The sequence below is a fragment of the Onychostruthus taczanowskii genome, unplaced genomic scaffold (assembly GCF_017590055.1).
Source record: "Onychostruthus taczanowskii isolate IOZ18803 unplaced genomic scaffold, ASM1759005v1 scaffold297, whole genome shotgun sequence".
Lineage (NCBI taxonomy): Eukaryota > Metazoa > Chordata > Aves > Passeriformes > Passeridae > Onychostruthus > Onychostruthus taczanowskii.
The window spans coordinates 92,856-106,033 of NW_024500316.1; the positions used below are offsets into that span (position 1 = coordinate 92,856).

The 13,178-nt window shown below is 68.4% G+C and overlaps 3 protein-coding genes across 3 annotated transcripts in view; 2 read left to right on the forward strand and 1 right to left on the reverse strand.

The window, feature by feature from the left end:
- Positions 1-2,185: 2,185 nt before the first annotated feature.
- Positions 2,186-7,091, forward strand: LOC121337877 (intercellular adhesion molecule 5-like). The gene is made up of 5 exons (XM_041408246.1): positions 2,186-2,888; positions 4,770-5,039; positions 5,098-5,370; positions 5,656-5,898; positions 6,393-7,091. Exons 1-5 carry the CDS (start codon positions 2,834-2,836, stop codon positions 6,602-6,604), a joined length of 1,053 nt encoding a protein of 350 aa, XP_041264180.1. The 5' UTR covers positions 2,186-2,833; the 3' UTR covers positions 6,605-7,091.
- Positions 6,708-11,559, forward strand: LOC121337887 (intercellular adhesion molecule 5-like). The gene is made up of 8 exons (XM_041408255.1): positions 6,708-6,936; positions 7,606-8,028; positions 8,894-9,205; positions 9,335-9,970; positions 10,049-10,291; positions 10,384-10,632; positions 10,975-11,351; positions 11,434-11,559. Exons 1-8 carry the CDS (start codon positions 6,708-6,710, stop codon positions 11,557-11,559), a joined length of 2,595 nt encoding a protein of 864 aa, XP_041264189.1.
- Positions 11,560-12,102: 543 nt separating this feature from the next.
- Positions 12,103-13,178, reverse strand: part of FDX2 (ferredoxin 2) — a 3,276-nt gene continuing 2,200 nt past the window's right edge. The window contains exons 3-4 of the mRNA XM_041408256.1: positions 12,951-13,166; positions 12,103-12,481 (exon numbers count right to left, since the gene is read on the reverse strand). Coding sequence (XP_041264190.1) covers positions 12,954-13,166 — 213 coding nt within the window. The 3' untranslated portion in view covers positions 12,103-12,481; positions 12,951-12,953. The remainder of the gene's footprint in view (positions 12,482-12,950; positions 13,167-13,178) is intronic.

A 13,178-nucleotide genomic window follows, 5' to 3' on the forward strand; every position in this document is an offset into this window, starting at 1 on the left:
CCCCCCCCCCCCCCCAAAATGTCCCCAAATGTCCCCATCCCGGGTCCCCTCCCCTCCCGCGCTCGGGAACGTGTGAGCCGGAAAAGGAGGAAACTCGGGAAAAAACAAATTCTGACCTCAGCGGTTTCCTCGGAAATTTGGGGCGGGGGGGGGTCCTGGCACGGGCTGTTGGGGGAATATCCCGGGAAAAAATCGGGAAATTGGGAATTTTGAGGGGGCGGGGGACCCAACTGGGGGGGAGCTGGGACACAACTGGGAGGGACTGGGACCTTCCCGGGTGACCGCGCATCCCAAGGAGCCGCTGGAATCCCGCACCTTCCTCCTCCTCCTCCTCCTCCTCCTCCTGGGTTACTTGGGGGGGGTCTCCCGGCCGTGCCCATCCCGATCCCGGTGGTTTTGGGGGTTTTCCCCGGTTTTTCCCGGTTTCCCAGGTGAGGGGCCAATTCCGGGAATCGCTCCCGGCCCGGGGAGAGCCCTGGGCCAGGTCCGGAGCCGCTTCCTGGCGCGCCCGGGAGGCGACAGGAGGGGACAGGGGCGGGGAGAGGCCACCACTGGGGCCGGGGGACACAGGGGGACACCCCGGGGGACACAGGGGGACACCCCAGGGGATCAGGAAGAGGCCGGAGGGGACAGGGGCCGCTGGCGGGAGGTGACAATGGCACGAGGGGCCGCTGGCACCGGCCCACGTCCTGCGGGGGGAAGGTGGGGGTGGCACGTCCTGTTGACTCGGAGCTGGCAGCGCCTCCGTGTCCCCTTTGTCCCCACGCCTCCTGCCCCCGACCCACGCGCTCCTGCTGTCCCTGTCCCTGTCGTGTCCCTCCCCGGTGTCCCTGCCATCCCTGTGTCCCCATCCCAGTGTCCCTGTGCCACCCGTGGCCTCCAAGCCCCCGCAGGAGGCTCCCGGCATTCCCGAAATTCCAGCGACAAGGACAATGCCCGGGGATGGCCGCGGGGAGGGGACTGTCACCCGCACAGCGGGGATGTGACACCCGCGGGCGGCAGAAGTGTCACCCCGCGGATGTGACAAGTGTCACCGGCCTGTCCCCCTCTCTGCAGCCGGCCTGGTGGCCCGGAGGTGACACGAGGGAGGGTGGCAGGGCTGGGTGCCACCACCGCGGCACTGGGGACACCGTGGGGACATCAGGGATGGTGTCCTGAGGCCGGGACCGTCCTGGGGACATCCCGGGGGCATCAGGGACGTTCCCACGGTGCCAGGGGTGACAAAAATCCCCTGATGTCAAAAAGCGACAGAAGAGAGGAAGTCGCGGCCCTGGTGACACCGGCGCCCAAGGGTGGCCTCTGGAGCCACCCCCGGGGGGTGACAGGCGGGTGACAGCCCCGTCACGAGCTGGAGGTGGCGCGTCGGGGCTGGGGGGGCTCAAAGCTGAGCCCCCCCCCCCCCCGGTTTGGGGCCACAGGGTGGGGCCACAAGGGTGACAAGGAGGGGACGAGGGGGACGTGGCAGAGGGGCAGGAGGGAAAGAGGGGCAGGAAAATTGTCCCACCCCGCGACAGGGGCAGGAAAATTGTCCTATCCCGGGACAGGGAACAGGAAAATTGTCCTATCCCGGGACAGGGGCAGGAAAATTGTCCTATCCCGGGACAGGGGACAGGAAAATTGTCCTATCCCGGGACAGGGGACAGGAAAATTGTCCTATCCCAGGACAGGGAACAGGAAAATTGTCCTATCCCGGGACAGGGGACAGGGAATTGCCCCGGGGGGGGCAGCAGCGGCCGGAGCCCCCCGGGCCGCCCCTCGAGCCCCGCGGTCCCCGCAGCCCCGGAAATCCCCGGGGGCGGGACGGGGACGGGCCGCGGATAAAAGCGGCGGGTGGGACGGACAGACGGACGGAGAAAGCGAGGCACGGACAGAGGGACGGAGAAAGCGAGGCACGGACAGAGGGACGGGGGGTGCGGGGAACACCCGGAGCCAAACCCGAGACCCCGACCCGGACGGACCCGGAACAGCCCCGGGGGACCCATCCCGAGAGCCCGAACCGAACCTTCCCGGGGAACCCGAACCGACCCATCCCGGGGAGCCCAAACCGAACCTTCCCGGGGAACACGAACCGAACCTTCCCGGGGAACCCGAACCGAACCTTCCCGGGGAACCCGAACCGAACCTTCCCGGAGAGCTCGAACCGACCCATCCCGGGGAACCCGAACCGAACCTTCCCGGAGAGCTCGAACCGACCCATCCCGGGGAACCCGAACCGAACCTTCCCGGGGAACCCGAACCGAACCTTCCCGGAGAGCTCGAACCGACCCATCCCGGGGACCCCGAACCGAACCTTCCCGGAGAACCTGAACCGAAACTTCCCGGTGCTCCCGGAGAGCCCGAACCGAACCTTCCCGGAGAACCGGAACCGAACCTTCCCGGAGAACCCGAACCGAACCTTCCCGGGGAACCCGAACCGAAACTTCCCGGAGAGCCCGAACCGACCCATCCCGGAGAACCTGAACGGAAACTTCCCGGAGAGCCCGAATCGAGCCTTCCCGGGGCTCCCGAGGAACCCGAACCGAGCCTTCCCACAGAGCCCAAACCGACCCATTCCGGAGAAACCGAACCGAACCTTCCCGGAGAACCGGAACCGAACCTTCCCGGGGAACCCGAACCGACCCATCCCGGGGAACCCGAACCGAACCTTCCCGGAGAACCTGAACCGAACCTTCCCGGTGCTCCCGGAGCGCCCTCACCGACCCCTCCCGGGGTCCGGGCCCGCCCCGGATCCAACCCAGGGACCCTGAACCCACCGACCCCCACCGCCCCCCTCGCGGTGCTCCCGGCGCATCCCGGCGCCCCCGCAGGACCGGGAGCCGGTGTCCCCGCCGGGATGGCGGCCCCCGCGCTGCTGGCGCTGGCCCTGGGCACCCTGGCTGTCATGGCAGGTGAGGGGACACCGCGGGTGGCACCGGGCGGGCGGGGGGCGGCNGCGCGGCCGCCGCGTGCCGCCGCCCGCGGAGGTGGCACCGCGCCCCGGCCGCGGGGATGGAGCGGGGAATTTTGTTAATTCTTGCGAAATCCATCAAAAGCAGCGGGATTTTCTCCCTCCCTCCCTTCCTGAGGCCATTCCGGGAAAGGGAGGGACGGTTCCGCTCGAGGGGGCCGGGGAATCGCGGCCCCGCCGGGGAATCCCCCCGGCCCCGGGCGGGGACTCAGCCCGGGGGGCTTCCGAGGGCCCGCGGGGGCTTCCCCCGCACTTTTGGGGGCTTCCTCCTCATTTTTGGAGGGCTTCCCCCGCACTTTTGGGGGCTTCTTCCTCATTTTTCGGGGCTTCCTCCGCACTTTTGGGGGCTTCCTCAACACTTTGGGGTTTTTTTTCTCTGCTTCCCCTGCGCTTTGGAGGCCTCCCAGTCCCCCGGGGGGGTTTCCTCTCCTTGCTGGGGGAGCTCCACTCGAATTTCGGGGGTTTCCTCAGCACCCCCGTGACCTCGGCTGGGGATGTTTTGCTGGGAAAACACCGAAATTCAGGGATGAGGAGGGGCCTGGGAGTTTTTTTCCCCCCCAAACTTCTCCAGGAATTGGGAATTCCTGGCCGGGGAAGCTCCCTGAGGTGCACAAAGGACCCCCAACCCCCCTCCAGGACACCCCAGATTTCTGGATTCCTTCTCCAGGAGGAGCTCAGGGGTGGCTGGATCCGGGTTTTGGAATTTTGGCCTCAGTGGTTGAAGAGTGTGGAACTCTGGAGGCAGAGCTGGGGCTTTGTCCTGGTGGATGAAGGGTGGGAATTGATGCATTGATAGGAAAATGAGCCATTTGTTCGGGTAAACCTGCAGGCCAAAGCCTTTAGTCAGAATTATTTGCTACGTGGGATAAAAGGTAAAATTATTAGGATGGGATGGGATGGGATGGGATGGGATGGGATGGGATGGGATGGGATGGGATGGAATTTTATAGAGATTTTACACTGATTTAAAACTAATTTTATAGGGATTTCACAGGGATTTCATAGGGATTTTGTAGTTCAGGACACTTTCACCACAACCTGCCCTGAACTGCCCCACCGCATCCCAGGGCTCTTCTCCTGCTGTTTCCCCCCATTTTCCCACAGTTTTCCCACTTTTCCTGTTGATTTTCCCACTGATTTCCCCCATTTCCTCCATTATTTTCCCACTGTTTTCCCCATTTCCCCCCATTTTCCCACAGTTTTCCCACTTTTCCTGTTGATTTTCCCACTGATTTCCCCCACTATTTTCCTGCTCTTTTCCCCATTTTTTCCCATTTCCCCATTTCCCCCATTATTTTCCCACTCTTTTCCCCATTTCCCCCCATTTTCCCACAGTTTTCCCACTTTTCCTGTTGATTTTCCCACTGATTTCCCCCACTATTTTCCTGCTCTTTTCCCCATTTTTTCCCATTTCCCCATTTCCCCCATTATTTTCCCACTCTTTTCCCCATTTCCCCCCATTTTCCCACAGTTTTCCCACTTTTCCTGTTGATTTTCCCACTGATTTCCCCCATTATTTTCCTGCTCTTTTCCCCATTTTTCCCCATTTCCCCCCATTTCCCCCATTATTTTCCCACTGTTTTCCCCATTTCCCCACAGTTTTCCCACTTTTCCTGTTGATTTTCCCACTGATTTCCCCCATTATTTTCCTGCTCTTTTCCCCATTTTTCCCCATTTCCCCCCATTTCCCCCCATTATTTCCCCACTGTTTTCCCACATTTCCTGTTGATTTTCTCTATTTCCCCCCATTCCCCCCATTTTTTTCCCGCCGTTTCCCCCATTTTCCCCCCATGGCTCACCCAGTGTCCCCTCCCCGTGCCAGCACCCCCGGAGGGTCCCCACTTGTCCCTGTCACCCCCGGAGCCGAAGCCACGGCAGCCGTTCAACGTCACCTGCAGCTTCGGGGTCGCCGTCCCCGCCGCCAACGTCACCGTCACCGCCAACGACGACGCCCGGCCGGTGACGCTGAGCCAGGACGGCCACCGGGCCACGGCCACGGTCACCGTCGCCACGGAGGGCAGCGTCCGGCTGGGCTGCACCGTCCTGGCGGGCAGCAGGGAGCTCCGGGCCAGCGCCACCGCCCAGGCCTACCGTGAGTGACCGCGCCGGGGCGACGCCGCGGCGACGCCAAACCCCGCTGTCGCCCGCAGACGTCCCCGTGCCGCTGCTGGACGTCGCCGACGCCGCCGTGGCGGGCACGGCGCTGAGGGGAAGCTGCTCCTTGCCGGCCGGGGCCGTCCGGGACATCCGCGTGCGGGTGCTGGCCGCGGGCCGCGGCGTCCTGAGGGATTCCGAGCAGCCCCCGGTGACCTTCGAGCTGCGGGCGCGGGAGGAGGACGCCGAGCCGGGGCTGGAGGTGACCTGCGTGGCCAAGATGGATCCCTACAACTCCAGGAGCAAATCCCAGCGGATCCGAGTGCTGGGTGAGAGCGGGGATTCCGGCCCCCGGGCCGCCTTTTCTTCGGCATTATTCCTCCTTTTCCGGGTGCTTATCCTGGCTTTTACCCGTCCTTATCCCACCTTTTCCTGGTCCCCATCTCACCTTTTCCTGGTCTTTATCCTTCCTTTTCCTGGTCCTTATCCCACCTTTTCCTTATCCCCATTCCACATTTTCCCGGTCCCCATCCCATTTTTTCCATATCCCCATCCCTCCTTTTCCCGGTCCCCATCCCACCTTTTCCCGCTCCTTATCCCGGCTCTTCCCGCAGTCAAACCGCGGCTGGACCCGGAGCGCTGCCCCCCGCAGCAGAACTGGACGGAGGGGCAGGAGGGGATCCTGCACTGCAGCGCCGGGGGCGCACCTGCGCCGCAGGTGAGCTGCTCCAAGGACGGGAATTCCCTGGCCCCCGGAGCCGCGCGTCCCGCCGCCCGCGCCCACGCCGGGACCTACCTGTGCCAGGCCACCAACGAGCTGGGGACGGCCGAGCGCAACGTCACCGTCCGGGTCCACTGTGCGTGAGGGCGCCCGGGGGGCTGCGGGGGTCTTTGGGCTCCTGGGGGTCTTGGGGATGTTCAGGGTTCTGCAGGTCTTGGGGGTGTTCAGGGTTCTGGGGTCTTTGGGATATTTGGGGTTCTGGGGTCTTTTGGATATTGGGAGTCCTGGGTGATCTTGTGGGTCTTTGGGGTTCTGGGGGTCTTTGGGGTATTTGGGGGTGTTTGGGCTCCTAGGGGTCTTGGGGATGTTTGGAGTTCTGAGGGTCTTGGGGGTATTTGGGGGTCTTTGGGGTTCTGGGGATCCTTGGGGTTTCTGGGCCCCTGGTGGTCCTGGGGGTTCTTTGGGATATTTGGGAGTCCTGGGTGATCTTGGGGGTCTTTGGGGTTCTGGGTGGTCTTGGGGGGTCTCAGAACCTGGAGATCTTGGAGGCCTTTGGTGTTTTTGGGCTCCCGGTGGTCCCGGGGCGCAGCAGCCCCCTCCCCACTGACCCCGCTCCCCTTTCCCCGCCAGACGAGGACTCGTTCCCGCTGCTCCCGGTGCTCCTGGGGGTGCTGCTGCCGGCGGCCGCGCTCCTGGGCCTGGCCGCGCTCCTCGTGCTCCGCCACCGCGCCAGGATCGGCGAGTACCGGCTCTGGAAGCGGCAGCCGCCGCAGGACGCGCGGCCCCTGCGGGCCCCGGGCAGCTCCGCGGCGGCCGCTCCCAACGGATCCGCGGCCCCGTAGGCGGGCAGGGGTCCTGGAGGGGCCGGGACCCCCTGCCCGTCCCTCCCCCTGCGGCCACCGAGGGGACAGCGACAGCGGGGACCGGCCGGAGCCGCCGTGGTGGATGCAGCTCCCAGACTGGGGCGGACTGGGGCGGACTGGGGCGGTGAGATCCACCCGGTTCCCGGCGTGGATCTCCGGGGTTCGCTCCGGATTTGATCCCTCGAGTGTTTTTGGGGTGGATTTGGTGGATTTGGCAGCCGGGTGGAGCCGCGGCCGCTCCGGGAGGACGAGGAGCAGGAGGGAGGGGACAGGCAGGCGACAGCGGCGCGTCCCACCAATAAACGCTGCAGGTGACATCCTCTGGGGCAGCGCTCCGCAGATCCGGGGGGTTTTGGGGCAGCGGCACCGGGGGGGGACCGGGCTGTGCCCGCATTGTCCCCCCCGGGCTGGGGACAGTGCCAGTGTCGCCGCCGCCGCCGCTCCCGGTGCTCCCGGTGCTCCCGGTGCTCCCGGTGCTCCCGGTGCTCCCGGTGCTCCCGGTGCTCCCGGTGCTCCCGGTGCTCCCGGTGCTCCCGGTGCTCCCGGTGCTCCCGGTGCTCCCGGTGCTCCCGGTGCTCCCGGTGCTCCCGGTGCTCCCGGTGCTCCCGTCTGTCGCTGTCGCTTCGCCCACGCGGGGAGGGGCTCGGGGAGGGTTTTATTTTTGGGTGGGCGGGGGGAGGAGCAGCCCCGCGGGAGCGGCCGCGCGCGCGGCAGCGGAGGAGCTGCCTTCGGCCTCAGCCGCCTCTTCCTCCTCCTCCTCCCCATCCTCCTCCTCTTCTCCCGTCCCCATCCTCCTGCTCCTCCGCTTCATCCCCATCCTCCTCTTCCTCCCCCCCCCCCCCGTCCTCCCCATCGCCTCCGTCCTCCTCCGCTTCATCCCCATCCTCATCCTCCCCCTGCTCGCCGTCTCCATCCCCCTCCTCATCCTCCTCTTCCTCCCCTCCCTGCTCGCCGCCTCCATCCCCCTCCTCATCCTCCAGTGACATTTAGGACTGGGGGGGTTGGGGACACACGGGGACACCCCAGGACCTCGGCAGTTGGGGGGGGGTCGGGGGTCTCCGTCCAGGTTACCGGGGCCCCCCCAGCCGGAACTGGGGGGACTGCCCGTGGTGGGGGTCTCGCAGGGGTCGCCCGGGGCACCTTCACGGTGGTGGCCTGGCCGCGGGTGGCCGTGGTGGCCTTCGGGGGCTCGGTGACCGTCAACTGCAGCCGCAGCGCCTGCCCGGGGGACAACGCCACGCTGGGGCTCGAGACCCCCCTGGCCGCGACCCCCGGGCCCGGGGGGCTCCGCTGGCAAAGCTTCCGGCTCCAGAACGTGTCCCGCTGGAACCCCGGGCCCGTCACCTGCTCCGGCCGCTGCGGCGACACCGAGGCCAACGCCAGCGCCGGCGTGCTCGTGTACCGTGAGTGCCGGGGACGGCGGGGGGACGCCGAGGGGACACCGAGGGGACACCGAGGGGACACCGAGGGTGATGCCGTGGGGACACCGAGGGGACACCGTGGTGGCACTGAGGGGGACACTGAGGGGACACCGAGGGTGATGCCCTGGTGGCACTGTGGGGACACTGAGGGTGATGCCGTGGGGACACCGAGGGGACACCGTGGTGGCACTGTGGGGACACCGAGGGGACACCGAGGGGACACTGAGGGGACACCGAGGGCGATGCCGTGGTGGCACTGAGGGGACACCGAGGATGATGCCGTGGGGACACTGAGGGGACATTGAGGGTGATGCCGTGGTGGCACTGTGGGGACACTGAGGGGACACCGAGGGTGATGCCGTGGTGGCACTGTGGGGACACTGAGGGGACACTGAGGGGACACCGAGGGCGATGCCGTGGTGGCACTGGAGGGGACACCGAGGGGACACTGAGGGGACACCGAGGGCTATGCCGTGGTGGCACTGAGGGGACACCGAGGATGATGCCGTGGGGACACTGAGGGGACATTGAGGGTGATGCCGTGGTGGCACTGTGGGGACACTGAGGGGACACTGAGGGGACACCGAGGGCGATGCCGTGGTGGCACTGAGGGGACACCGAGGGTGATGCCCTGGTGGCACTGTGGGGACACCGAGGGTGACGCCGTGGGGACACCGAGGGTGATGCCGTGGTGGCACTGTGGGGACACTGAGGGTGATGCCGTGGGGACACCGAGGGGACACCGTGGTGGCACTGTGGGGACAGTGAGGGGACACCGAGGGTGATGCCGTGGGGACACCAAGGGGACACCGAGGGTGATGCCGTGGTGGCACCGCCTCGTCCCCAGAGCTGCCGGAGCGGGTGGAGCTGGAGCCGGTGCCGCCGGTGGCCGTGGGGGACAGCCGGAACGTGACGTGCCGCGTGCTGGAGGTGGCACCGCTGCGGAACCTGACGGTGACCCTGCGGCGCGGCGCCGAGACGCTGCGCACCGAGAGCTTCGGCGACGCCGAGGGCAGCGCCAGCGTGGCCGTGAGCCACCTGCTGACCGCCACCCGCGGCGACCACGGCCAGGACGTCACCTGCCACGCCGAGCTGTCCCTGCGGCCGCACGGGCCCCTCTTCGCCCGCGCCGCCGTCCCCGTCACGCTCTCGGTGTTCGGTGAGCGTTGCGTCCTTGTCCCCGTCCGCGGTGACGATGCTGTCGCCCTCCCGCTCACCGGGGCTCTGTCCCCGCTCTGGGGCCGTGTCCCAGTCCCGGCGAGCCCGTGTCCCCGCGGTGTCCCCGCAGCTCTCCCGGAGCCCCCGCAGCTCCAGGCCCCCGCCATCCTCGAGGCCGGCACCGCGGCCGCCGCCAGCTGCCGCATCGCCGGCGCCTTCCCGGCCGGGGACATCCGTGTCACCGCCGCGCTGGGCCGGCAGCCGCTGAACGTCAGCGTGGCGGTGGCCGGGGACACGGTGACGGCCAGCACGGAGCTGTCCCCGCGCAGCCCGGGCCCGCGGGAGCTGAGCTGCACGGCCGCGGTGGCCACGGCGGCGCGGACGGCGCGGAGGCAGCTCCACGTTTACCGTAAGGCGCCGGGGGGTTTCGGGGGGCACCGCGGCACCCCCGCATCCCCTCGGATCCATCCGCGGCACCTTCCCGCAGGATTCCCCGCGCCCGCCCTGGAGCTGAGCCCGGCCCCGGCCGCGGCGGGCAGCGAGGTGACGGTGACGTGCCGCGCCGGGGCCACCGAGCCGCCCGCGGCGCGGCTGCAGCTCCGCGATGCGGACGGCGGGGTCCTGGCCGAGGGCCCGCAGCCCCGGCTGCAGCTCCGGCTGCTGGCCCGGCGCGACGACGACGGCCGAGAATTCCGGTGCCGGGCCAGCCTGGCGGTGGGCGACAGCGTGGTGACAAAGGACGCGGAGGCGCGGCTCGAGGTGCTCTGTGAGTGTCGCACCGGCGCGGCGCCGCCCGCCCCTCCCGCCGTTCCCCGAATCTCTTTTTTTTTTTTTTTCCGCCCAGATCTTCCCGAAATCCCGGCCAGCGGCTGCCCCGGCAACCGCACGTGGGTGCGGGGCGCTCGGGAAGCGCTGTCCTGCCGCGCCACCGGCAACCCCGCGCCCACCGTGGTGTGCGGCCGCGACGGCGTCGCCGTGGCCACCGGCGAGCCCGAGCCGGTGACCCGCGCCCGCGCCGGGACCTACCTGTGCAACGCCACCAACGCGCTGGGGACGCGGAGCCGCCGGGTCACCGTCCGCGTGGAGTGTGAGTGGCACCGGGGAGCGTGAGTGGCACCGGGGAGCGTGAGTGGCACCGGGGACGCGGCGGCGACCGGGTGGCCTCTGTGTCCCCCCAAGATGAGCCCACGCTGTCCGAGGCGGGGTGTCCGGCACGCCGGGTCTGGGTGGAGGGGCAGCGGCGGCAGCTGGAGTGTCGCGCCGACGGGGACCCCCCGCCCAGCACGCGCTGTGCCCGCGACGGTGGCACCCACCCCGGAGGGGTCACCCGCGGCCGCGTGGTCACCCGGGCTGATGGTGGCCGCTACGTGTGCAGGGCCACCAACCGGCACGGGGTGGCCGTGCGGAGCGTCCTTGTCACCGTGGAGTGTGAGTGCGACACCGCGGAGGGGAGGGGACACCGGGGTGGGGACGAGGCAGGGAGCGGGGTCGGGATGGGAGGGAGATCCGGGGGGGACAGGGATGGGACAGGCGTGGGAGGGGGATCCGGGGATGCCACATCCACGCCGGGAATTCCAGAGCCGTGCCGGGGTGGATGGGATTGGGATGGGATTGGGATGAGGATGGGGATGAAGCCGAGCCCGGCTGGGCTCGGACGGGTCCCGGCAGTGCCGGGGCCGCTCCCGGTGGATCCCGGGGGGTCGGGGTGGTCTCTCGGGGGTCCTCCGGCCCCATCGCCCCCTCCCCCCGCCGCCTCCCCCCCGCTTCCAGACCAGCCGAGCCTCGGCGAGCGCGGCTGCCCCGAGCGGCGCCGGTGGCTGGAGGGGACCCCGGCCGAGCTGGGCTGCGCCGCCACCGGGAACCCCCCGCCCCGCGTCACCTGCGCCAAGCTGGGCGACCCCGCCAACGCCACCGAGCCGGGCGACGGCCAGGAGCCGCCGCGGGCCACCGCCAATGTCACCCGCGCCCACGCGGGCACCTACCGGTGCCGGGCCAGCAACGCGCACGGCTCCGCCGTCCGCAACGTCACCGTGGCCGTGGAGTGTGAGTGCGGGGCGCGGTTTTGGGGGGCACCCCGGGGGCTCCGGGGCGCCCTCAGCAGCGGCCGTGTCCCCCCCCCCCGGCACCTCCCGCCCCGCAGAGAGCTGGCTGGCGGCGCTGGCGGCGCTGGGAGCGCTGGGCGCCGTCTCCGCGCTGGCGCTGGCGGCGGCCGGCGGGTTTTACCTGAAGAGCACGGCGTGCAAGAAGGGCGAGTACAACGTGCGCGACGCCGAGGGCTCCTCCGAGGCCGCCTGCCTGCACCGGCACCGCGAGGCCCGCGGAGAGGCCTTCGGCATCCAGCTGAGCCCGCCGTGACCGGCACCGGCACCGGAACCCCGGAGCCCGCCCCCAGGGAGTTTTTGGGGGTTTTGTTTGGGAGGATGCCAAGGATTCCTCCGGAGGTGCCCGATGGCACCGGCACGACAACGGGGAGGGTTTGGCAGCAGGAACGCCCAGCCGGGACCGGGACCATCCCCGCGGGGTTTGGGGACCCCCAGAGAGCCCCCCTGCCCCACCACAGGGGATTTGGGGGGGATTTTGGGGGGTAAACCATCCAGGACTGAGGGTTCCCCCAAAGCCGTCTGCTGGCACTGCCCTGGCCGGGTGGGGAGGGGGTTTGGGGGTCCCCACAGACCCCCCCGGTGCCTCGGGGATTTGGGGGCGATTTGAGGGATTTGGGCTGGGCCAGCACTCGGGGCTGGGGGCTCCGGGGAGCCACACCCAATAAACAACCCCGAGCCCACCGGGGGTCTCTGCTCACTGTTCTGGACCCCCCGAGACCCCCAGCCTGGCCGAGCCCCAAGCCCCCTCCTCGTCCCAACACCAAAGCCCCCCAAAGCAGCACCCAAAGGAGCCCAATTAGTAATTAATTAATTAATTAATGAGCCAACGCTCGTTATCCCGAATCCAGAACAAAGGGAATTCTTTTTTGGGGAGGGGGTCACTCTGTCAGCTCCTGGGACTGGACCCCCCCGCCCCCCTTGGGGGCAGTTTGGGGACACCCCTAAAAGTGAGGGTGGCCTTGGATGGGGGGAGAATTTATTTTTGGGGGGGGTCCCCACTCCCTGGAGGGTCTGGGGGGGCTCGGGGGGTCCCCCAGGGGTCAGTGGGGTTCGGGGGTGACCCCCGGGTTTGGGGGTGCCCTGCGGGGTCAGTGGTTTGGGGGCTCCCCCTGGGGTCGGGAGGGGTTTAGGGGTGCCCTCCCGGGGGGTCAGTGGGATTTTGGGGTCCCCCCGGGGTCGGTGGGTTTTGGGGTCAGTTGGGTTCAGGCTCAGTGCGGTTTGGGGTCGATGGGGTTTTGGGGTCCCCCGCGGTCAGTGGGGTTTGGGGTCGGTGGGGTTTTGGGGTCCCCCCGGGGGCTCAGTGAGGTTTGGGGACGTGCCCGCGGGGGTCGGTGTGGTTTTGGGGTTTGGGCTCAGTGTGGTTTGGGGTCAGTGGGTTTTGGGGTCACTGACTTTGGGCTCAGTGTGGTTTGGGGACGTGCCCGGGGGGTCGGTGGGGTTCAGGCTCAGTGGGGTTTTGGGGTCGGTGGTTTTGGGGTCGGTGGTTTTGGGGTCCCCCGCGGTCAGTGAGGTTTGGGGATGTGCCCGGGGGGTCGGTGTGGTTTGGGGTCGGTGGTTTTGGGGTCGGTGTGGTTTGGGGTCAGTGGGTTTTGGGGTCCCCCCGGGGGGTCAGTGGTTTTGGGGTCGGTGGGATTTTGGGGTTTGGGGTCAGTGGGGTTTGGGGACGTGCCCGTCCACGTAGAAGTTGCGCGTGCGCCGGGGCAGGGCGATGCGCGCTCCCTCCATGGCGCGGCTCAGGCGCAGCTGGCAGCCCAGCCGCGAGTTCTCCCGCAGCAGCGGCGCCTGGTCCAGCAGGTCCTCCTCCCTGCGGGCACGGCCGTCACCGGGGTACCGGGGGTACCGGGGGGTCCGGGGGGCACCGGGGGCACCGGG

Bases quoted from the DNA above. Each gene is read 5' to 3' on its own strand.
- LOC121337887 (XM_041408255.1), top strand. From the start codon at position 6,708: ATGCAGCTCCCAGACTGGGGCGGACTGGGGCGGACTGGGGCGGTGAGA. The intron at 9,206-9,334 runs GTGAGCGTTGCG...GTGTCCCCGCAG, and splicing joins CGTCACGCTCTCGGTGTTCG to CTCTCCCGGAGCCCCCGCAG. The intron at 10,292-10,383 runs GTGAGTGGCACC...TGTCCCCCCAAG, and splicing joins GGTCACCGTCCGCGTGGAGT to ATGAGCCCACGCTGTCCGAG.
- LOC121337877 (XM_041408246.1), top strand. From the start codon at position 2,834: ATGGCGGCCCCCGCGCTGCTGGCGCTGGCCCTGGGCACCCTGGCTGTC. The intron at 2,889-4,769 runs GTGAGGGGACAC...TCCCCGTGCCAG, and splicing joins CACCCTGGCTGTCATGGCAG to CACCCCCGGAGGGTCCCCAC. The intron at 5,899-6,392 runs GTGCGTGAGGGC...TTTCCCCGCCAG, and splicing joins CGTCACCGTCCGGGTCCACT to ACGAGGACTCGTTCCCGCTG.